This window comes from Myxocyprinus asiaticus, chromosome 10 (genome assembly GCF_019703515.2).
Source record: "Myxocyprinus asiaticus isolate MX2 ecotype Aquarium Trade chromosome 10, UBuf_Myxa_2, whole genome shotgun sequence".
Lineage (NCBI taxonomy): Eukaryota > Metazoa > Chordata > Actinopteri > Cypriniformes > Catostomidae > Myxocyprinus > Myxocyprinus asiaticus.
Genome location: NC_059353.1, coordinates 37,861,522 through 37,880,153, shown reverse-complemented (window position 1 = coordinate 37,880,153; position 18,632 = coordinate 37,861,522). Strand labels below are relative to the sequence as shown.

Below are 18,632 nucleotides of genomic sequence, written 5' to 3'. Positions count from 1 at the left end.
TCTGGAGTCAGACTTGTAATTCATAAAGGCTCTACTGAGGTGTTGGGGAGTAATTAAGATGGTGAGAAAAGTGAAGAAAAGTGAAGGGGTTGTGGAACTAGAGAGAGGTTATGGTGGTTGGATGGAGCAGACCAACTTATGGTTGGTCTAGCAATGTAATTGTTCCTCATGGCAGAGAGAGGGTAAAATTGTAGCTGTGATGCTTCATGCCACACTGGCGGAGTGCACAGTTAGTACCTCTGGGGGGGGTTTCATGATGCCTTTGTGTGCTTTTTGAAGCTCCAAAAAGCACACAAAGGCATCATGAAAGTAATCCATAAAACTGCAGTGGGTTTACCCATGTCTTCTGAAGCGATCCATTGGTTTTGGGTGAAAACAGACCAAAATTTAACTCCTTTTTCAGAATAAATCTATAAAACTGTAAGTCTACCTGGCAATCATGATTTCAAGCTTGATTACACTTTTCCTGCACCCAATTTTCATAATTCCTAACTGAACACTTTCTCTCTTAAAATAATTTCAATACAAGTTCAATACAAGTTAAACTCAGTTGACAGCATTTGTGGCATAATGCTGATAACCACAAAAATAATTTTGACTCATGCCTCATTTATTAAAAAAAGAAGATGCAAAGATTGCAGATACAATAAGGGACTTACAATGGAAGTGAATGGGGCCAGTTCATAAACATTAAAACATACACAGTTTCAAAAGTATAACCACAAGATGTAAACATTATACATGTTAACATAATTTTAATGTAATAAAATCGCTAACTAACCTTATCTGAGTAGAGTTATATTCAATATTACAAATTATGTTTTGTGATAATCAACATTATGCTACAAATACTGTTGATTAAGCTAAACTTTTATTGAACTGAAATATGCCTTCTTTTGGCTTGGCCAAAAATAAAAGAACTAACCAAATCACTTGTGTTAGCGGGATGCAGAGAGAGGCAGACTCTATGGAGATAAAGTGTGAATTAAAAACATACAGTATTTCTAGTCTTGAGGCAGCTCGAGTGGGGGATCAGCGAAAACGTCATCATGTACCTCAGGGGTGCAAAATCGAATCCATCTAGACTCTTATTGTACCGGTCACGCCAGGTGCTGACTAAATGTTTTTTACACTGTGCTTGTGTTGGGTTGAACCCAAAATGAGGTATGATATTGTTTTAGCACAACTTTGTTTCAAAGAAAACTGTCATCATTGTCAGTGGTTTGGCTATTAGCACATGCCTTTCTCCTCTGGTGCTTATTGGTACTCTTAATTCACTTCCCAGCTTAGTCCTTTCCCCACACTGCGGCAAGCACATAAAAACACACACACACACACACAGGCTATGTTTGGAATAACATAGTACCTTACTACTACCTATTTGTTTGTATGCATAGAGTATCCAGATGGCCATCTATATTTACCAAAATGTGCTATATACAACAGAGCACACTAAATTGAACACTGGATCCCACTGCGGACCTTCCCTTTCCAGTGTGATTATTGAACTGAAAGTAATATTTCAATAATTTTTAACATCTCTATTTTGACTCATTGTTTACTCAGACTGCACAAAATGTAATAAAAAATGTACAAATGTTTATTTTCTGTTTGTATAAAATACCAGGCAGTATACAGTGAATGTGTGTTTCTTCAACTTCAAGCACTTTTAGCACTGTGGACCTAAAGTAAAATCTTTAAACTGTCTTTATTGTTTTAATTTTTCTGCTAACAATGTCCAACCATGTATGTACCAGTGGTGGATGCAGAAGGTGGTGGGTGGGTGGGGCTGTTAAAGTTTGGGTAGGCCTGAATAAATCTCATCATCGCACATTTTCTTGTATTTTCTATAATAATAATAATAATAATAATAATAATAAATTAATAAATTATTACAAAAAAAAAAGAAAAACGATAACGCATAACCCTATATAATGTCTTTTGATCACTATTGATAGTTTGACAACCAACTACGGTATACAGAATGTCACAGTCCAGAGATTTCCCACTCATAGATATTGCAATTTATTATAATCATGCCACGGCGGGCCAGACTAACAAAATAAATAAACCATATTGGCTTACCTTGTATGGCTGATATCTGTTCTAAACAAGTCGGAGTCATCTGGGTTTTGAATTGAAGAGGTTGATAATGTCGTCGTAATCCAAAGTGTCAGTTAGCTCTCTTTGAAACAACAGGAGTGTCAAGTTGTTAAGCTGTCCTGTTAACATTGATGATCTCAAGCGAGTCTTGATCCGGTTTATTACAGAGAAAAGCCTCTCAACACTGCAGGACGTCATGGGTAGTGTTATTGTTGCCCTTAACAAGCTGTTAATATTGGGGAAAATGTCAGCAGGGCAGCTATCAAGTACTTCAATCATTGAGGGGAATTTTCCGTTCTCTGTATCAATTTTGCATCTGATGTGTCGGGTAAAACTGTGTATTCAACATCACAGATGTCAATGCCATACAAATCACATGGGGCTTTCAACAGTTCTTTCATGCCAAAAGTGGCGAATCCCACTAAAAAGAAGCCGAAGCTTGCATACTCCCATATGTATCATCTTTAAATCGACAGTTTAACTCTGCTATTTGCCTGTCAAGTATGCAGTTCCTCATTACCCTTAAATCATCATTGCTTTTGACAGCGGACATTTTACCCAATGTTGTGGTGATGACAGACTCATGAAATTTAGCAGACAGCTTGCGCGCACAAGAAGAAGTGACGCCCAGTTAGCTATGTCATGCTTGTCCATTAATTCCTCCGTTAATCTGAGCACTTTGTCAAAGTTACCATCTGAATCATCCTTGAAAATTGCATAAGTAGCTTTAAGTGTTTCAATCAAAGAGATACAGTCAGTTACACACAGTGTTGAACTCTGCAACCCCTTCGTTGCAAAATCGCTGCTTTCGAACAGTTTGCGAAATGTAACAAGAAGGAACAGGAATTTCTTCGTTTGTATCTGTTGTAACAGCCGTTCTGCATCTATTTTAATTTGACCACTTGATTTGGCGTATTCAGCCAGTGCCTCTAGAAAATGTAAGAGTTTATGCACAGACCCTGATTTTGAGCTCCATCTTGACTCGCACGAGCTTTCCAAATCCATGCATTGATGGGTTGGATTCATCTCCTTCGGTAGTGTCATGAACCTAGCATGTCTTTGAGCCCCGATGAAGAAATTATTTATATGATCACATTGTCAAAAAAAGTGCTCACATGCCCAGACACTCTGGCAGCAGTGCAAAGCACCAAATTGAGCCGGTGGGAAATGCAGTGCACATACACAGCTTTTGGAAATGTTTCTTTCAGGAGAAATTGAAAACCTCTTCTGTGCCCTGACATAACCGATGCACCATCCAAACATAACCCAACACAGAGAGAAGGATCCAGCCCAAGTGGTTCAATAACTTCAAGGATCCTCTGCGAAATTCCTTGGGCAGACATATCTGCTTCAACAAAGCCTATATCGCCATTCTTTAATTACGCCGTGATAAATGAACCGGACACATACAGCAACTAGTTCACATTTGGATTGATCTTTATACTCATCTGCAAGTATTGTATAATATGAGGGTTGTTCATGCAGTTCAGTCTTTATTTTCTGAAGCAGCAGTGAGGCTGCAGTCTCAAGCAGCTCGTCTTGAATGTGGTGGCTCATAAGTGTGACATTTCATGGAAGCTCCTTTAGTCGATTTTCAATTGCTGGATCATACTTTGATATGAACTTGAAAAGCTCCAAGAAATTCCCTTTATTGAGTGCGTCTTCCGTTTCCCTGTGCCCTCTTAGTGGAATGTCCAGCTTAGCACACAACATAACAATGTCTAACACAACTTTAACGTGTTGGCGGTTTCGCTCTACAAATGAAACTGCATCACTGTGCAGTTGATTTAACACAGTCCCATGGCTTTCCACTCCATGGCTTTCCCTGTAAGCATACAATTTACTAAGCGCAGTTGCATGTGGCTTGCTTGATTCATGTTTGTTGCAGGACTGTTGGAGGCATATGAAAGTAAACTCTATATGCACCTCAGGGAAATGTCTACATGGTTTACAAAAAATTGCATCTCTTGCTTTACTATATTCAATCCATTTGAACTTTTCGTTCCAATTACCATTGAAGGAGCGCGATTTTCCATCTATTATAGTATTTGGGAATGTTGCCAGCACTGGTTGAGTCGCTGGTTCCTCTACACCTGACAGATCTGAAGGCCCACAGCTAAGATCTTCAGAAGCCGGTTCCTCCATGGGTAGAACATGTACAACGTTAGCTGTAGCACAACATTCTTGGGAAGTTAAGGCTGTTTCTCTTCCCTTTTCACCTTCATTCCCAGATGACTCATGATCCTGCAATTCATCATTTTCTTTGCACAAGTCTTGGTCTAGACGTGTTTTTTTTTTTAAACCGGGTCATAGATAGTTGTTTAGCCATAACTAGAGTTGCTACAGAGCATTACCATCAAGGGAGCTGTGAACCTAAATGGAACTCAGACAGAATTGGCATGATTGACTGAACGTAATTGCAGTTAAGCTGATGGGCCGAGCTACGGGTGGGCCTGGGTAGGAAGTACTGAATCACCTATTATGAATAATAGGATACAATTCTAATAAAATAAAAAATCACATAAAAAAAATTATGAACGCATTTAAAAGTAAAATATGTATTATAAAAATATGCATTATAAAAATAATTATTTTCATGATCTGACTGGGTGGGCAAGCTGTCAATCTGGGTGGGCCTAGGCCTACCCAGGCCCACCCGTAGCTCCGCCCCTGGTATGTACATGCACCACAGGAGACTTATGTCATTTTTGTCATTTTTTCTAAAAATAATGTAAATTCAGTTGGGCTGCACCTCCAGCACTGCCTGTAGTTACGCCACTGTCTAAGGCTAATTTAATAGCTAACATTTTATGTGTCCTAAACACATTTGGCAAGATTACATCTAATAATGATGCCCAATAAAAATATTCTGCCCACAAGTTATATTTACCTTGATTTTTCTTGGCTTTCTTCAAAAATCACTTGTCTAATAATTCAAGTTGCTCTTCACTAAAACTTTTGTCGACTTTTTAAAAAACATATAATGAATAAATGAATATATATCCAGCCACCATACAAATGTCCTCCAAGGATGCACCTCTAGCCAAAGCCCATGAGGATGCCATGCTCCTCATAGAATGAGCTCAAATACCCAAAGGCGAAGGTAATCCGCGTGCTTCGCAAGCACTTGAAATTGCATCAACTAGCCAATGAGACAGTCTTTGCTTGGACACCAAAACACCCCTGTTGTGGCCACCAAAGCACACAAACAACTGCTCTGACTTATGCCACTGGCTAGTACGGTCAACATAAACTTACAGCGCCCGAACTGGGCAATGCAATCTTTCATGCTCCTCCGACTCAAATGGGAGAGGATGGAAAACCTGAAAATTAATAGTCTGCGAGCTAAATGATGTAGAAACGACTTTGGGCAAATAACCCAAACGAGGTCTTAACACCACACTTGAACACCCTGGCACAAAATCTATCCATAAGGGATTAACCGACAGGGCATGCAAATCCCTAACCCTTTTAAACAATGCCAATGCCACCAGCAGTGCCATTTTAAGAGTCAGAAACATATCAGTGAATGTTGCCAAGGGCTCAAACGGAGCACCTGAGAACGCCTCCAAAACAACAGATAAATCCCATAAAGGAACACAGATGGGACGTAAATAAAACTAATAATACAAATAAAATGAGAGACAAGAGAATGTCTACTGTCAGAGACTCCATTGATAAGCGCATGCTCAGCCGGTATAGCAGCAACATAGACTTTAAGCATTGCCGGGGCAACCTCGGCCCCAAAACGCTTGTAAAAAATCCAGCACTGTACAGACAGGGCAGTGAACTGGATCTTCACTTCGCGCTGTACACCAAGAAGCAAAAATATGCCACTTGAACATATAAAGCTTCCTAATTGATGGAGTGCAAGCATTCAGAATGGTATCAACCACAGCAGGGGATAACCCATCATTCAAAAGAGTTTCCCGTTGAGGGGCCATACCTATAATTTCCATAAGTCTGGCTGGGGGTGCCAAATGCTGCCCCGAGCCTGAGACAACATGTCTGTTCTAACTGGAGTCTCTCAAGGCACATCCTCCAGGAGAGAGACCAGAGTTGAAAACCATACTTGAGATGGCCAAAGCGGCACCACTAACAGAAGCCGAACCCGATCCTCCCGAACTCTCTGCAGAACTGCATGTACCAGACTGTTTAGTGGAAACGTTTAAAGACGCGTTGTCAGCCACTAATGTGCCAACGCATCAATGCCCATTGGTGCCGGGGGAGAGGGAGAAGCAGATGTGACAGTGTGACGTTTTGCTCGAGGCGAATAGACCCACTTCCGCTCTGCCGAACCTTCTCTAGATTTGTTCCATAATCTGAGGATGTAATGTCCACTCTCCGGGCATCAAGCCCTATCTGGACAGGAGATTGATATAGGACACCACCGTCCTGCTGTCCGAATGGATAAGGACATGGCTGCCCTGAATCTCCGGGAGGAAAACTTTTAATGCTAGCAGCACCATGAACATCTCCAGACAGTTTATGTGCCAGTATTTCGGCTGGATGACCCTCGTATACAGTGCCCCAAACTGTTTCCATGGTAACAGTTTTCGGTAGCACCCACGCGTCACTTTGAAGAGACTGCGTCAGTGGTTGAAGTCCCTATGTGGAGTTCATCCAGCACTGAAAAGGTCTCGCATGCAACATGCCCAGGGGAATGACAGCGGATCATGAGCCCCAAAAGCCTATGAAATGTTCTCGCAGGGAGAACGCGTCCTACTCTGAACATCGCTAGACATCGCGGAATGACAGAACGCCTGCATCGCCCGCAAATTTAGCACCACTCCTAGAAACAGAGTCTGTTGCCTTGGTAACTGGAAACTCTTGTCTAGGTTTGCACACAGCCCAGGATTGCTCAGATGGCTGAGATTGACATATTGATGTTGGACAGCCAAAGTCTCTGAGTGGGCAAGCACCAACCAATCATTGAGATAATTCAAAACGCGGAATCCCTGAAGCCTCAGGGGCATTCATGCATTTTGTGAAAGTGTGTGGTGCCAGAGCAACTCCGAATGGAAGGACGTAAAATTGATATGCTTTGCCCCTGAAAGCGAATCTGAGAAAGCACCTGTGCTTCGGTGCAATCTGAATATGGAAATAAGCGTCCTTCAAATCTGTTGTCACAAACCAGTCCCCTGGATGCACTTGTGACATTATTTGCTTCAGCGTCAGCATTCTGAATTGACATTTCATTAGTTTGGAATTCAAACGTCTCAAATCCAGAAAGGGACGCAAGCCGCATCTTTTTTCGGGACCAGAAAATAACGGCTGTAAAAACCGCACTCTCTCTGAGAAGGGGGAATCGTCCGCTGCCCTTTTTTGTACGAGAAAATAAATTTCCCAAATCAAAAACGGGGCTTCTCAAACAGAAATGTCTGTCGGAACTACCCCCAGAGTTGAACACCGGCGGAGTTTGCCTGAATTGAATTACATAACCATGCTTTATCATTTTTTATTTATATTTGAAGTACCCAGTTCGAAATGCCCTTCAGCTGCTGCCAAGCTGACAGACGGGCAGACAGAGGGATTAATGCATGGCTTTTGCTTGTAGCGTGACCTGTAACCACTAGATGGTGCACTTTGCTTATGCCAAAACCAGTGGCATAACAGAGGGATGCCTTCACTCCTCTTCTACTGAGGCTTGTTGAAGGGAATTTGGTGATGTTTTTGCCTTTATTGTACTCAAGCATAAAAGATTAGCACCCTGAGATGCCTTTACAGCAGAGACGCTGACAGAATAAACCCTTTCCCTGGTATTTTGAATGGGGAAAAATGTACGAACATTGGGGGTAATGTTTATTTGGGAAAATTGGTTCAAATTGGTTCACTGCAAGTCTGTCAGGCTCGCTTCTGGTGTCCTGGCGGCCGTTTAAAAGGGGCCGGTCCAACATTCAAACACCAAACGTGATGGCGGGAATGAATAAGGACCCTAATCCTTCTGAGGGGGTGCAAAACTCGTGTCCAGCGTCTTATGCGGCTCTCTGGTGGGACGTTGCGAAGATAACGAACATGAACACACCGGAGCTGCGGTGGGCTATTCTCTCACTCTATGAGGACGCATCTGCTGGAACGTGGCAGTGTGTTGTTTCACAGCGTGGAATTTTTCCACCACCAACTGGACTGCTGCACCGAACAGTCTGTAATGTGACACAGGGGCATTCATTAGAAAGGCCTTGTCCTTGTCACGAATATCTATGAGCATAAGCCATTATGCCGTTCCGCCGCCACAAGGCCTGCCATATTCCAACGAACAGCACAAGCAATATGTTTGGTAGCCCTTAGCGCTAAATCAGAAGCTTGTGCAGTTCTTTGACAGCCTCAGCATCCAGTCCAGCTCCCTCGTCTAAATATCTTATAAAATGGGCCTGGTAGGCTTGCAAAACCACCAGCGTGTGCAAAGTTGAAACCACCTGGCCCGAAACCTGGTAGGCCTTGCTCAGCAAGGACAATGTAACTTTGCATGGCTTCGAAGGAAGAGTAGGCCTCGATTTACATGTGGTCGCTGAAGAAGGAAAGAGATGGGCAGCCAGCGTCTCTTCCATCACCGGGAACAAAGTATATCTGTGGTCAGAAGCTTGACACACATTAGAAAACTCAGAGGCCAATTGATTCATAATCCTGGCCGAATAAGTTTGATCCCAGGACTTCGAAATCTCACAAAGAAGGTCTGGGGAAAAAGGGAGCGGCCTATGAGGCATATCTGCGTGCTTGCCCGCTAAAAAACTGTCATCTAAGATCAATTTACTATCCTGCGCTTCACCCGGCTGATCCAGGTGCAGTTTTTCCACTGCACATGTAATAACCTCCAGCAATTCCACATAAGTTGCCGAAGGTCTGGAAATCCAACCGCTAGGAGGCAAGGCTTCAGCCTGGCCACCGGCGAGATCCTCGGAATCCGATGCCATGATAGATATGGCGTCCTCATTCTCAACGCTGAAGGAAACCAGAGAGAACCGTAGGTCGTCCTGCTGCTCAACTCCCTTCTCCTCAATGGCGCGAAGTGAGCACCTTTACAGAGTTTGTGATGTAGCTCCCTAGGGGCGTTGCTTAAGCGGCATCAGCCAATAAATTGGCATGATTGTTGAAAACTGTTAGTTTTGATATAAATTTAACATAAATCTTCCCAAAGTTGAAGATACACCCATCAGTATTCCAGAATTAGTAAATCAGTATTCTATTCCCAACATAGCCCCCCCCCCCCCCACACACACACACACACACACACACACACACACAGGGACCCCTGATGAAGTGGTGGTGTGAAAAAGGAGGAAACATTTACTTACAGTATGGAAGGAGGAAAATACTGTTTGCCATGTCCAGTCCCTTAACACACCAAAACACTCCCTCAACCCAATCCTGCTTATTTAAAATGACTTGATTAATTCATGCATTTGCCCCTGAGAAATAATGTTGCACTCACGGCATCAGAATTAGTATTCACTGTGTCTTCCTGACCACTGTCTTCACCCTGATCTGTCTGGAACTGCAGTTATGATGTCTCATGCAAACTACAAGCTGAAGTATTCATTGTTTGATCACAATAAGCACCTGTGTGATCACATCTGAACACAGAATCAAATCTCGGAGGACCACACTCAGTTAGGCCATGTGCACACTGCAATTTGGTATATACAGTTGAAGTATACCTTAGCCAAATACATTTAAACTCAGTTTTTCACAATTCCTGACATTTAATCGTAGAAAACATTCCATCTTAGGTCAGTTAGGATCACTTTTTTATTTTAAGAATGTGAAATGTCAGAATAATAGTAGGGAGAATTATTTCTTTCAGCTTTTATTTCTTTCAACACATTCCTTGTGGGTCAGAAGTTTACATACACTTTGTTAGTATTTGGTAGCATTGCCTTTAAATTCTTTAACTTGGGTCAAATGTTTTGGGTAACCTTCCACAAGCTTCTCACAATAAGTTGCTGGAATTTTGGTCCATTCCTCCAGACAGAAAAGGTGTAACTGATTCAGGTTTGTAGGCCTCCTTGCTCGCACATGCTTTTTCAGTTCTGCCCTTCAGTTTTCTCTAGGATTGAGGTCAGGGCTTTGTGATGGCCACTCCAATACCTTGACTTTTTGCCATTTTGCCACAACTTTGGAGGTATGCTTGGGGACCGTCATTGTCAATTTTGAAGACCCCTTTGCGACCGAGCTTTAACTTCCTGGCTGATGTCTTGAGATGTTGTTTCAATATATCCACATAATTTTCCATCTATTTTGTGATGTGCACCAATCCCTCCTGCAGCAAAGCACCCCCACAACATGATGTTGCCACCCCCAGCAGAGAGCCTCACCCTTTTCCCTCCAAACATAACGATGGTCATTATGGCCAAACAGTTAAAAAATGTTTTACTCAGACCAGAGGACATTTCTCCAAAAAGTAAGATCTTTGTCCCCATGTGCACTTGCAAACTGTAGTCTGGCATTTTTATGGCAGTTTTGGAGCAGTGGCTTCTTCCTTGCTGAGCAGCCTTTCAGATTATGTCGATATAGGACTCGTTTTACTGTTCTGGGATTGATTTGCACTTTTTGTACCAAACTACGTTCATCTCTAGGAGACAGAATGTGTCTCCTTCCTGAGCGGTATGATGACTGTGTGGTCCCATGGTGTTTAAACTTGCGTATTATTGTTTGCACAGATGAACATGGTACCTTCAGGCATTTGGAAATTTCTCCCAAGGATGAATCAGACTTGAGGAGGTCCACAATGTTTTTCTGAGGTCTTGGCTGATTTCTTTAGATTTTCCCATGATGTCAAGCAAAGAGGCACTGAGTTTGAAGGTAGGCCTTAAAATACATCCACAGGTACACCGTCAATTCAGTTCATCTCCTATCAGAAGCTAATTGCCTAATTGTCTAAAGGCTTGACATCATTTTCTGGAATTTTCCAAGCTGCTTAAAGGCACAGTTAACTTAGTGTATGTAAACTTCTGACCCACTGGAATTGTGATATAGTCAATTAAAAGTGAACCAATCTGTCTGTAAACAATTGTTGGAAAAATTACTTGTGTCATGCACAAAGTAGATGTCCTAAATGACTTGCCAAAACTATAGTTTGCTAATATTAAATCTGTGGAGTTTTAATGACTTCAACATATGTGTATGCAAACTTCTGACTTCAACTGTACCATTCCAGTCCAGTCTAGTTTTGAACATGAATACAGAATCATTTTGTTCCTCAGTGTTGCCGATTTTGTTTCTGGGTTTGTACCCAGTGAGATTTTGTATTAGTGTTTAAAATAGAATCAAAAAGCAGTTATGGTTATTGATGCCTCTCTTGTGCTTCACAATATAACTGTCATCTAATTCACTTAAACTGCCCATGTCTATTTACAGGTGAATATGTATGCTATGCATTTATGGATGCCGTTGTTCAGCTGGGGAATTGACAGGCCTTGGAGAAGGACATTATTTGAAGTGTGCAATATTAACTCTGAATATTGCTATCCAGACCAATGCCACCTGGACCAATGGGACCACTTTGTTTATTCAGAACCTAACAATTTTGTACGTTGCATACAAATACGGCTTTCTCTTTCAGTCCGAATGGATATACATACAGTACTTGACTAGAAGTATGTGTACACCCAAACACCTTATCAATATGTGCTTGTTGAACATTTAATTTCCAAATCATGGGCATTAGTCCCTTCTTTTGTGGCTATAACAGCTTTCCCCTAGATGTTGGAACATGGCTGTGGGGACTTGCTCCCATTCAGACACGAGGTGAGGTTTGTGCAATGGGGCCTGGTTTGCATTTGGCGCTCTAGTTCATCCCAAAGGTGTTCAATGGGGTTCAGGTCAGAGCTTTGTGCAGGCCAGTCAAGTTTCCCAATACCAGACTTCGTAAACCATTTATTTATGGATCTTGCACAGGGGCATTTTCATGCTTGAACATAAAATGTCTCTCCTCAGTATTTTGAATGTCATTGCATGACATTAAGGTGTTTGAACTTTTTGATGGTTTTTGCTACTGAGAGCCCTGCCATTGATGGATCCATTCAAAAAGCTTATCCAAGGTCTTAAGTCATGCTTTCCTGTTTTCCTTTTCCCTTCAGAACCTCACTTCATCTCGGCTTATGACATGGGTCTTTTTACCTTCTTCTTCTTGAGAGAAAATGCTGTGGAGCATGACTGTGGAAAGACAGTGTACTCAAGGGTGGCACGGGTCTGCAAGAATGACATAGGAGGCCGTTTCCTTCTGGAGGACACATGGACCACCTTTACCAAGGCCCGGCTCAACTGCTCACGTTCAGGAGAGATCCCCTTTTACTACAATGAGCTGCAGAGTACCTTCCACCTTCCCGAGCAAGACCTCATCTATGGCATTTTCACCACCAACGTGTAAGATTTCAGTCACCTTATACAATCCCAGTGTGATTGTTGTGTAGTGGTTATACACTCATTGAGAACTTTATTAAGAACACTATGATCATGGTCTTCTGCTGTTATAGCCCATCCGCCTCAAGGTTCGATGTTTTGTGCATTCTGTGATGCTATTCTGCTCACTACAATTGTACAGAATGGTTATCTGGGTTACCGTAGCATTTCTGTCAGCTTGAACCAGTCTGGCCATTCCCCGTTGGCCTCTTTCATCAACAAGTTTCCATCCGCAGAACTGCTGCTCACTGGATGTTTTTTGTTTTTGGCACCATTCTGAGTAAACTCATGTTGTGCGTGAAAATCCTAGGAGATCAGCAGTTACAAAAATACTCAAATCAGCTCGTCTAGCACCAACAATCATGCTACGGTTGAAATCACTGAGATCACATTTTCCCCATTCTGATGGTTGATGTGAACATTAACTGAAGTTCATGACCCATATCTGCATGATTTTAGGCATTGAACTGCTGCCACATGATTGGCTGATTATATAATCACATGAAAAGTAGGTATACAGGTCTTTCTAATAAAGTTCTCAGTGAGTGTATACTGTATAAGTGCTTAGGAAGTGTTCGTTTAGGAATCCAGAGGTGGTTAGCTGTATTCCAGATTGGGTTTTTGGGACTTGTCTGCTGGTCAGAAATGGAGACCAGGTGGCTGACCAGCTAAACTCCAGCTTGACTAAGCTGGGAGACCAGCTAGGCCACTTTAAACCAGGTAAGACCAGCATAATCCACCTTAGGCTGGTTTAAGGTGGTGTGTGTGTGTGTTGGGGGGGGGATTTCAACATATAGTCAGGGTGCGATTTGTTGAAAAACCAGGGGGGGTTATCAGTGTGAATGTCATCATTGAAATTTTAATGTAGAAATTTAGATGATGGTGTAATAATTGATATCAAAATCAGTCTCAGATCCTTAAACTGTAGACTAAAACCACAGAAAATAATTATTTGAACTGAATTTAATTTAATCAAAACAATTAACTGCACTGAAAATTAATGTCTTATTAACTGTAAAATTATGTTAAACAATTAACAGGAGGCATTAGAATAAGCTGCCAAATATTTTGCGCAGAGCTAACATTAGCTAACAAATAACAAATAACAAATTTGATCATCAGCCATCTGTTATTGTTTGCAGTTTTAAAATTAAATCTTTATTTCAAATAAAGATTTGAAATAAAGATTTCAGCGTTTTTTTACCTTCTATAAAACGCCAGTGGTTACAAGTATTAGTGTTGCTCGGACACTGCAGCCTCTCGTTTCGGAACATATTTTCGGGAAGGTCATAATAAAAATAAGTAATATGAACCGATTGTCCATATCTTTAATTCAAGAGTGTAATATAGGATTACAGGCTCACCAATGTCACCAGTTGTGTTGTATTTACGTAGGTATTCCAGGTATTCCAATCAACTTCTTCTAATAATCCCAGATAGGCTACAGCATATGTTTGTTTAATATTTCTTGATAATTAATCACCACAGCTATACATTTCCTGATGGGTTATTTATGTGTGACGTTTGCAAGTGCAATGAGTTTATGCATTTCTGGGATCTCTACAGACATCCCTTATCCTGTGTGAATCGAATAATTATAATTAATCTAGAGTCATACATTTGTCCAGAAAACTAATCACATCCAAGTAGTGCATTACTGAATAGCAACATCTACTGTTGGATTTTATGGTAAATGCATTCAGTCTGACTATAAACGGATAAAACACATCTCCACGTCTCCACATATAAAAAATGAATGACCTGAAGGGGGGTATCAAAAGCAGAGGCAGAGAATGTTTATATGAGTATGCTGTATGTTAACATTAGTTAATGTACTATGAATTAACATGAACTAATGATGAACAATAGTATTTTTATTAACTAACATTAACAAAGATTAATAAATTATATAAAAATATATTGTTTCCTAATGCATACTAATATTAACGAATGGAACCTTATTGTAAAGTGTTACCAAAATGTTTTTGATCAAATCTTCATTCTCTGTGACTGCAATCAAGCACTGTAGTTTCCTCTCTCTCAATCTTTCTGTATCTCTTTCTGTCCCTATCTGACTTCAATTGTATATTTATATACTGCATACTTCACAATATTTACTTCATACTGCATATTATGTTTTAAAACTTATTTATAATACATTATGCAGTACACAACAATAAACTAATATATTTTTTTCCACCTAACTTGGCAACTTTGTATCACAGCAATTCTTTTGTTGTAGCATCCCTCATTTGTAAGTTGATTTGCATAAAAGTTCCAACTAAATAAATAAATGTCATTTTAAAAGTACAATATACAGCTAGTGCAAAAGTGCATGCCTTGGCAAAAAAGCAGCATACTACTAAGGCAAGAATCACAATTACTTTTGCTTGACACTTAAGGTTAGAGATCTGAACAAACACCTAAACCCAAGTTTAATATTTTTGCATGTAAGCAATCTCAGTAATGAATTTAATGAATAGCAACACACTTAAAATCCACTCAAAACACCTTAGAAACAAAACTGTGGTGGTGGTGTAGTGGACTAAAGCACATAACTGGTAATCAGAAGGCCACCAGTTCAATCCCCACAGCCACCACCATTGTGTCCTTGAGCAAGGCACTTAACTCCAGGTTGTTCCAGGGGGATTGTCCCTGTAATAAGTACACTGTAAGTCGCTTTGGATAAAAGCGTCTGCCAAATGCATAAATGTAAATGTAAAACCGTGGCATCATACCAGTGATTTCTGCATGGGCAAATACCACTCACATTTTCTTCAGACAGTTTAGTTGTTAAAAATGTTTTTTGAATTCACACCTTCTCTTGCTCTTTCCCTTTCTCCCTCTCTCACTATCTCTTTATCTCTCTCGTTCTCTATCTCAATCTCTCTCTCTCTCTCTCTCTCTCTCATTCTATCCGTTTCTTTTTTTGTCTCTTTTCCTGTCCCCTTTCACTTACTGCCCCAGTAGGAGCAGAATATGGTAATGCAATCAGAACAACAGAGTCTCCATCTGTCTGTAGTAAATTGAACACCTTAAAGCAAAGCTCCCTGGGGTTTGGGGCAGGAAAACATAGAGGGCTGGCATGGGAGGGGTAGAACGAGAGGCAGAACACGAGAGCACAGCCAAAAGTGGAAGAGAGTGGCGATAGTAGTTTTTCCTGAAGTGTGTAGGAATGGAGTTGGCAGTCTGAGTGTATGCTTTCAGTTAGCAGGTAGACCCTACCAGTAGGGTCATTTCTAGTTGTCTGTGTCTGTTGAATTTTTGTGCTATTGATAGTGTTACTCACTATGGCCACAACAACTCCTCTTCACCACCACATACACCCAGCTGGGACCACACTTCCTTTGAATCCTGTATTAATTCAGCAAATTGCCTGGCAACACAGTAAGGCTAATGAACTACTGTATATTATTATAATACTACTAAGAATTCTGACTATTGTTATTCATTAATTTAACTATGTATTGGTGACTTTTATCATATTGCTGTTGCTACTATTTTATAAAAGCAATAAGCCACAAAATGCAATAAGTACAATCATTATTTCTTATTCTTTTATTGTTTTTACAGTAAAAGACAAAGACATTCAAGGTCAGGTTTTACAGTGATTTTACCACTGTTAAAACATATACACTGTAACACATGGCTTCAGGTGGCTTAGTGTTTTTATGAAACGGCAACAACAGCAATATCATAAGGCATAAATTAATAAATAGATCAATCAATCAGTAAGATTTACAAATAACTACATTTATATTTAATAAAATTTGTGTGCTGGCAATAACAGGCAGATGAAGATGATGATGATGTGAAGAACCCAAGTGCAGTTTATTCATAAACGTGAAATCCAAAAACCATAAACAAAAACTTGACTAGACCTGACTTGACAACCAAACAACGTAACATTAACAATACCTGAAAAATGACCATGGCAAACATGAGGGTTTAAATACATGGACAAGGGTAACAAGACAACCAATGAACAGACAGAAATATAAACAAGATAACAAGACTAATAAACTTAACCAATGACAAACTAGAACTGATAAAGAGTTAACAAGACAATAAACCAATGAAAACAAGACACATGAACATGGAGGGAAACAGGATATCACATGATCAGGAAACACATGACTATAAAACAGGAAATCACATGACATTTAACACATGACTATAGAACGGGAACTAGACTTCCAAAATAAAAGACATGAACACAAAACATGAATAAAAACACATTAAATGTGACATATCCCCCCACAAGGGGCGGCTCCCGACTCCCAATCAAAAACACATGGAGTTCAATAGGGAGCTTGGGGAGTGGCAGGGTCCTTGAGGCATGGCCTGGTGAGATAGGGTGTGGAGCATGAGACCAGGGCAGAGTCAGTGGAAGGTGGAGCCATGAGAGGCTCGAGAGGCGGAGCCATGGAAGGTGGTGCCGTGAGAGGCTCGAGGGGCAAAACTGGAGAACTGGGAACCCGGAGAGTAGCCGAAGGCTCAAAGGGCCAGGGTGGAGCCAGAGGCTCGGAGGACCAAGGCAGGGCCACTTGACATGGCAGACATGGTAACATGGCATGACGAGGTAGGAATGGCAACATGGAATAACATGGCCGGTGAGGCTTGCAACGCTGGTTTTGGGATGGATGCGGCTTGCAAAGCTGGCTCGTTGGCCGTGGCAGGCGTGGGCGCTGGCTCGTTGGCCGTGGCAGGCGCGAGCGCTGGCTCGTTGGCCGTGGCAGGCGCGAGCGCTGGCTCGTTGGCCGTGGCAGGCGCGAGCGCTGGCTCGTTGGCCGTGGCAGGCGCGAGCGCTGGCTCGTTGGCCGTGGCAGGCGCGAGCGCTGGCTCGTTGGCCGTGGCAGGCGCGAGCGCTGGCTTGTTGGCTGTGGCAGGCATGAGCGCTGGCTCATGGACCAGAGGTGGGCCTGGACCGTGGAGCAGAGGCGGGCCTGTGACATGGCATGGAGCAGACTGAAGCTTGGCTGTGACAGGGCATGGAGCAGCCTGAAGCTTGGCTGTGACAGGGCATGGAGCAGACTGAAGCTTGGCTGTGACAGGGCATGGAGCAGACTGAAGCTTGTCTGTGACAGGGCATGGAGCAGACTGAGGCATGGCTGTGACATGGCATGGAGTAGACTCAGGATCCGGGGCAGAAGATGGCACAAGCTCTGCAAACATGACGGGGAAGCCTGGCTCGGCCGCCATGACGGGGAACCCTGGCTCGGCCGCCATGACGGGGAACGCTGGCTCGGCAACCATTGAAGGAGTGCATAGTTCCTCATCAGCCTATCCTACAGTGAAAGAAGAACCACTCATCCGCAGGGCAAAGTCGATGTATTGCGCAAGACTGAAGGTACTCCGACTGCCAGGCATCAGAGAACACCAGCTCATTCAAGCCTGCCCAGAAGAAGTGTTTAAGGGCAATCCCGTTAAACCCAACCTGGTTGGCCAAAACGCAGAAGTATTCTACGTATTCCTCCAGGGGACGATTCCCCTGATGTAGGTGCATGAGTTGAACTGCTGGGTCCATAGTGTTGGTAAGGTATTCTGTAACGTGTGCTGGCAATGACAGGCAGATGAAGATGTGAAGAACCCAAGTGCAGTTTATTCATAAATGTGAAATCCAAAAACCATAAACCTGGACTGGATTGGACTGGACAACCAAACAACTTAACATTAAAAATACCTGACAAAGGACCATAAACTTCAACCAGTGACAAACTAGAACTGATAACGAGTTAACAAGACAATAAACCAATGAAAACAAGACACATGAACATGGAGGGAAACAGGATATCACATGACCAGGAAACACATGACTACAAAACAGGAAATCACATGACATGATACACATGACTATAGAATGGGAACTAGACTTCCAAAATAAAAGACATGAACACAAAACATGAACAAAAACACATTAAACGTGACAATGTTAATAATTGGAATAAACAATTCTTCCACCAAGTAATATAGTTCATTAGTCTGTAGGCTTTTTACGGTTACCAGTTAATACATTAATATACAGTACATATATAGAAATAGCACATTAATATATATCTATTAAAATACTTTAGAATGTGAGGACACAGGTGTGCATTTATCTGCATTGTATGGCTTTGATTGCAACATCC

General features: G+C 41.7%; 1 protein-coding gene across 5 annotated transcripts in view; it reads left to right on the top strand.

Moving 5' to 3' along the window:
* Positions 1 to 18,632, top strand: part of LOC127446925 (semaphorin-5B-like) — a 258,511-nt gene that overhangs the window by 171,730 nt on the left and 68,149 nt on the right. For all 5 annotated transcript variants that reach the window (XM_051708262.1, XM_051708261.1, XM_051708258.1 and 2 more), the window contains one exon: positions 12,180 to 12,465. In XM_051708262.1, coding sequence (XP_051564222.1) covers positions 12,180 to 12,465 — 286 coding nt within the window. The remainder of the gene's footprint in view (positions 1 to 12,179; positions 12,466 to 18,632) is intronic.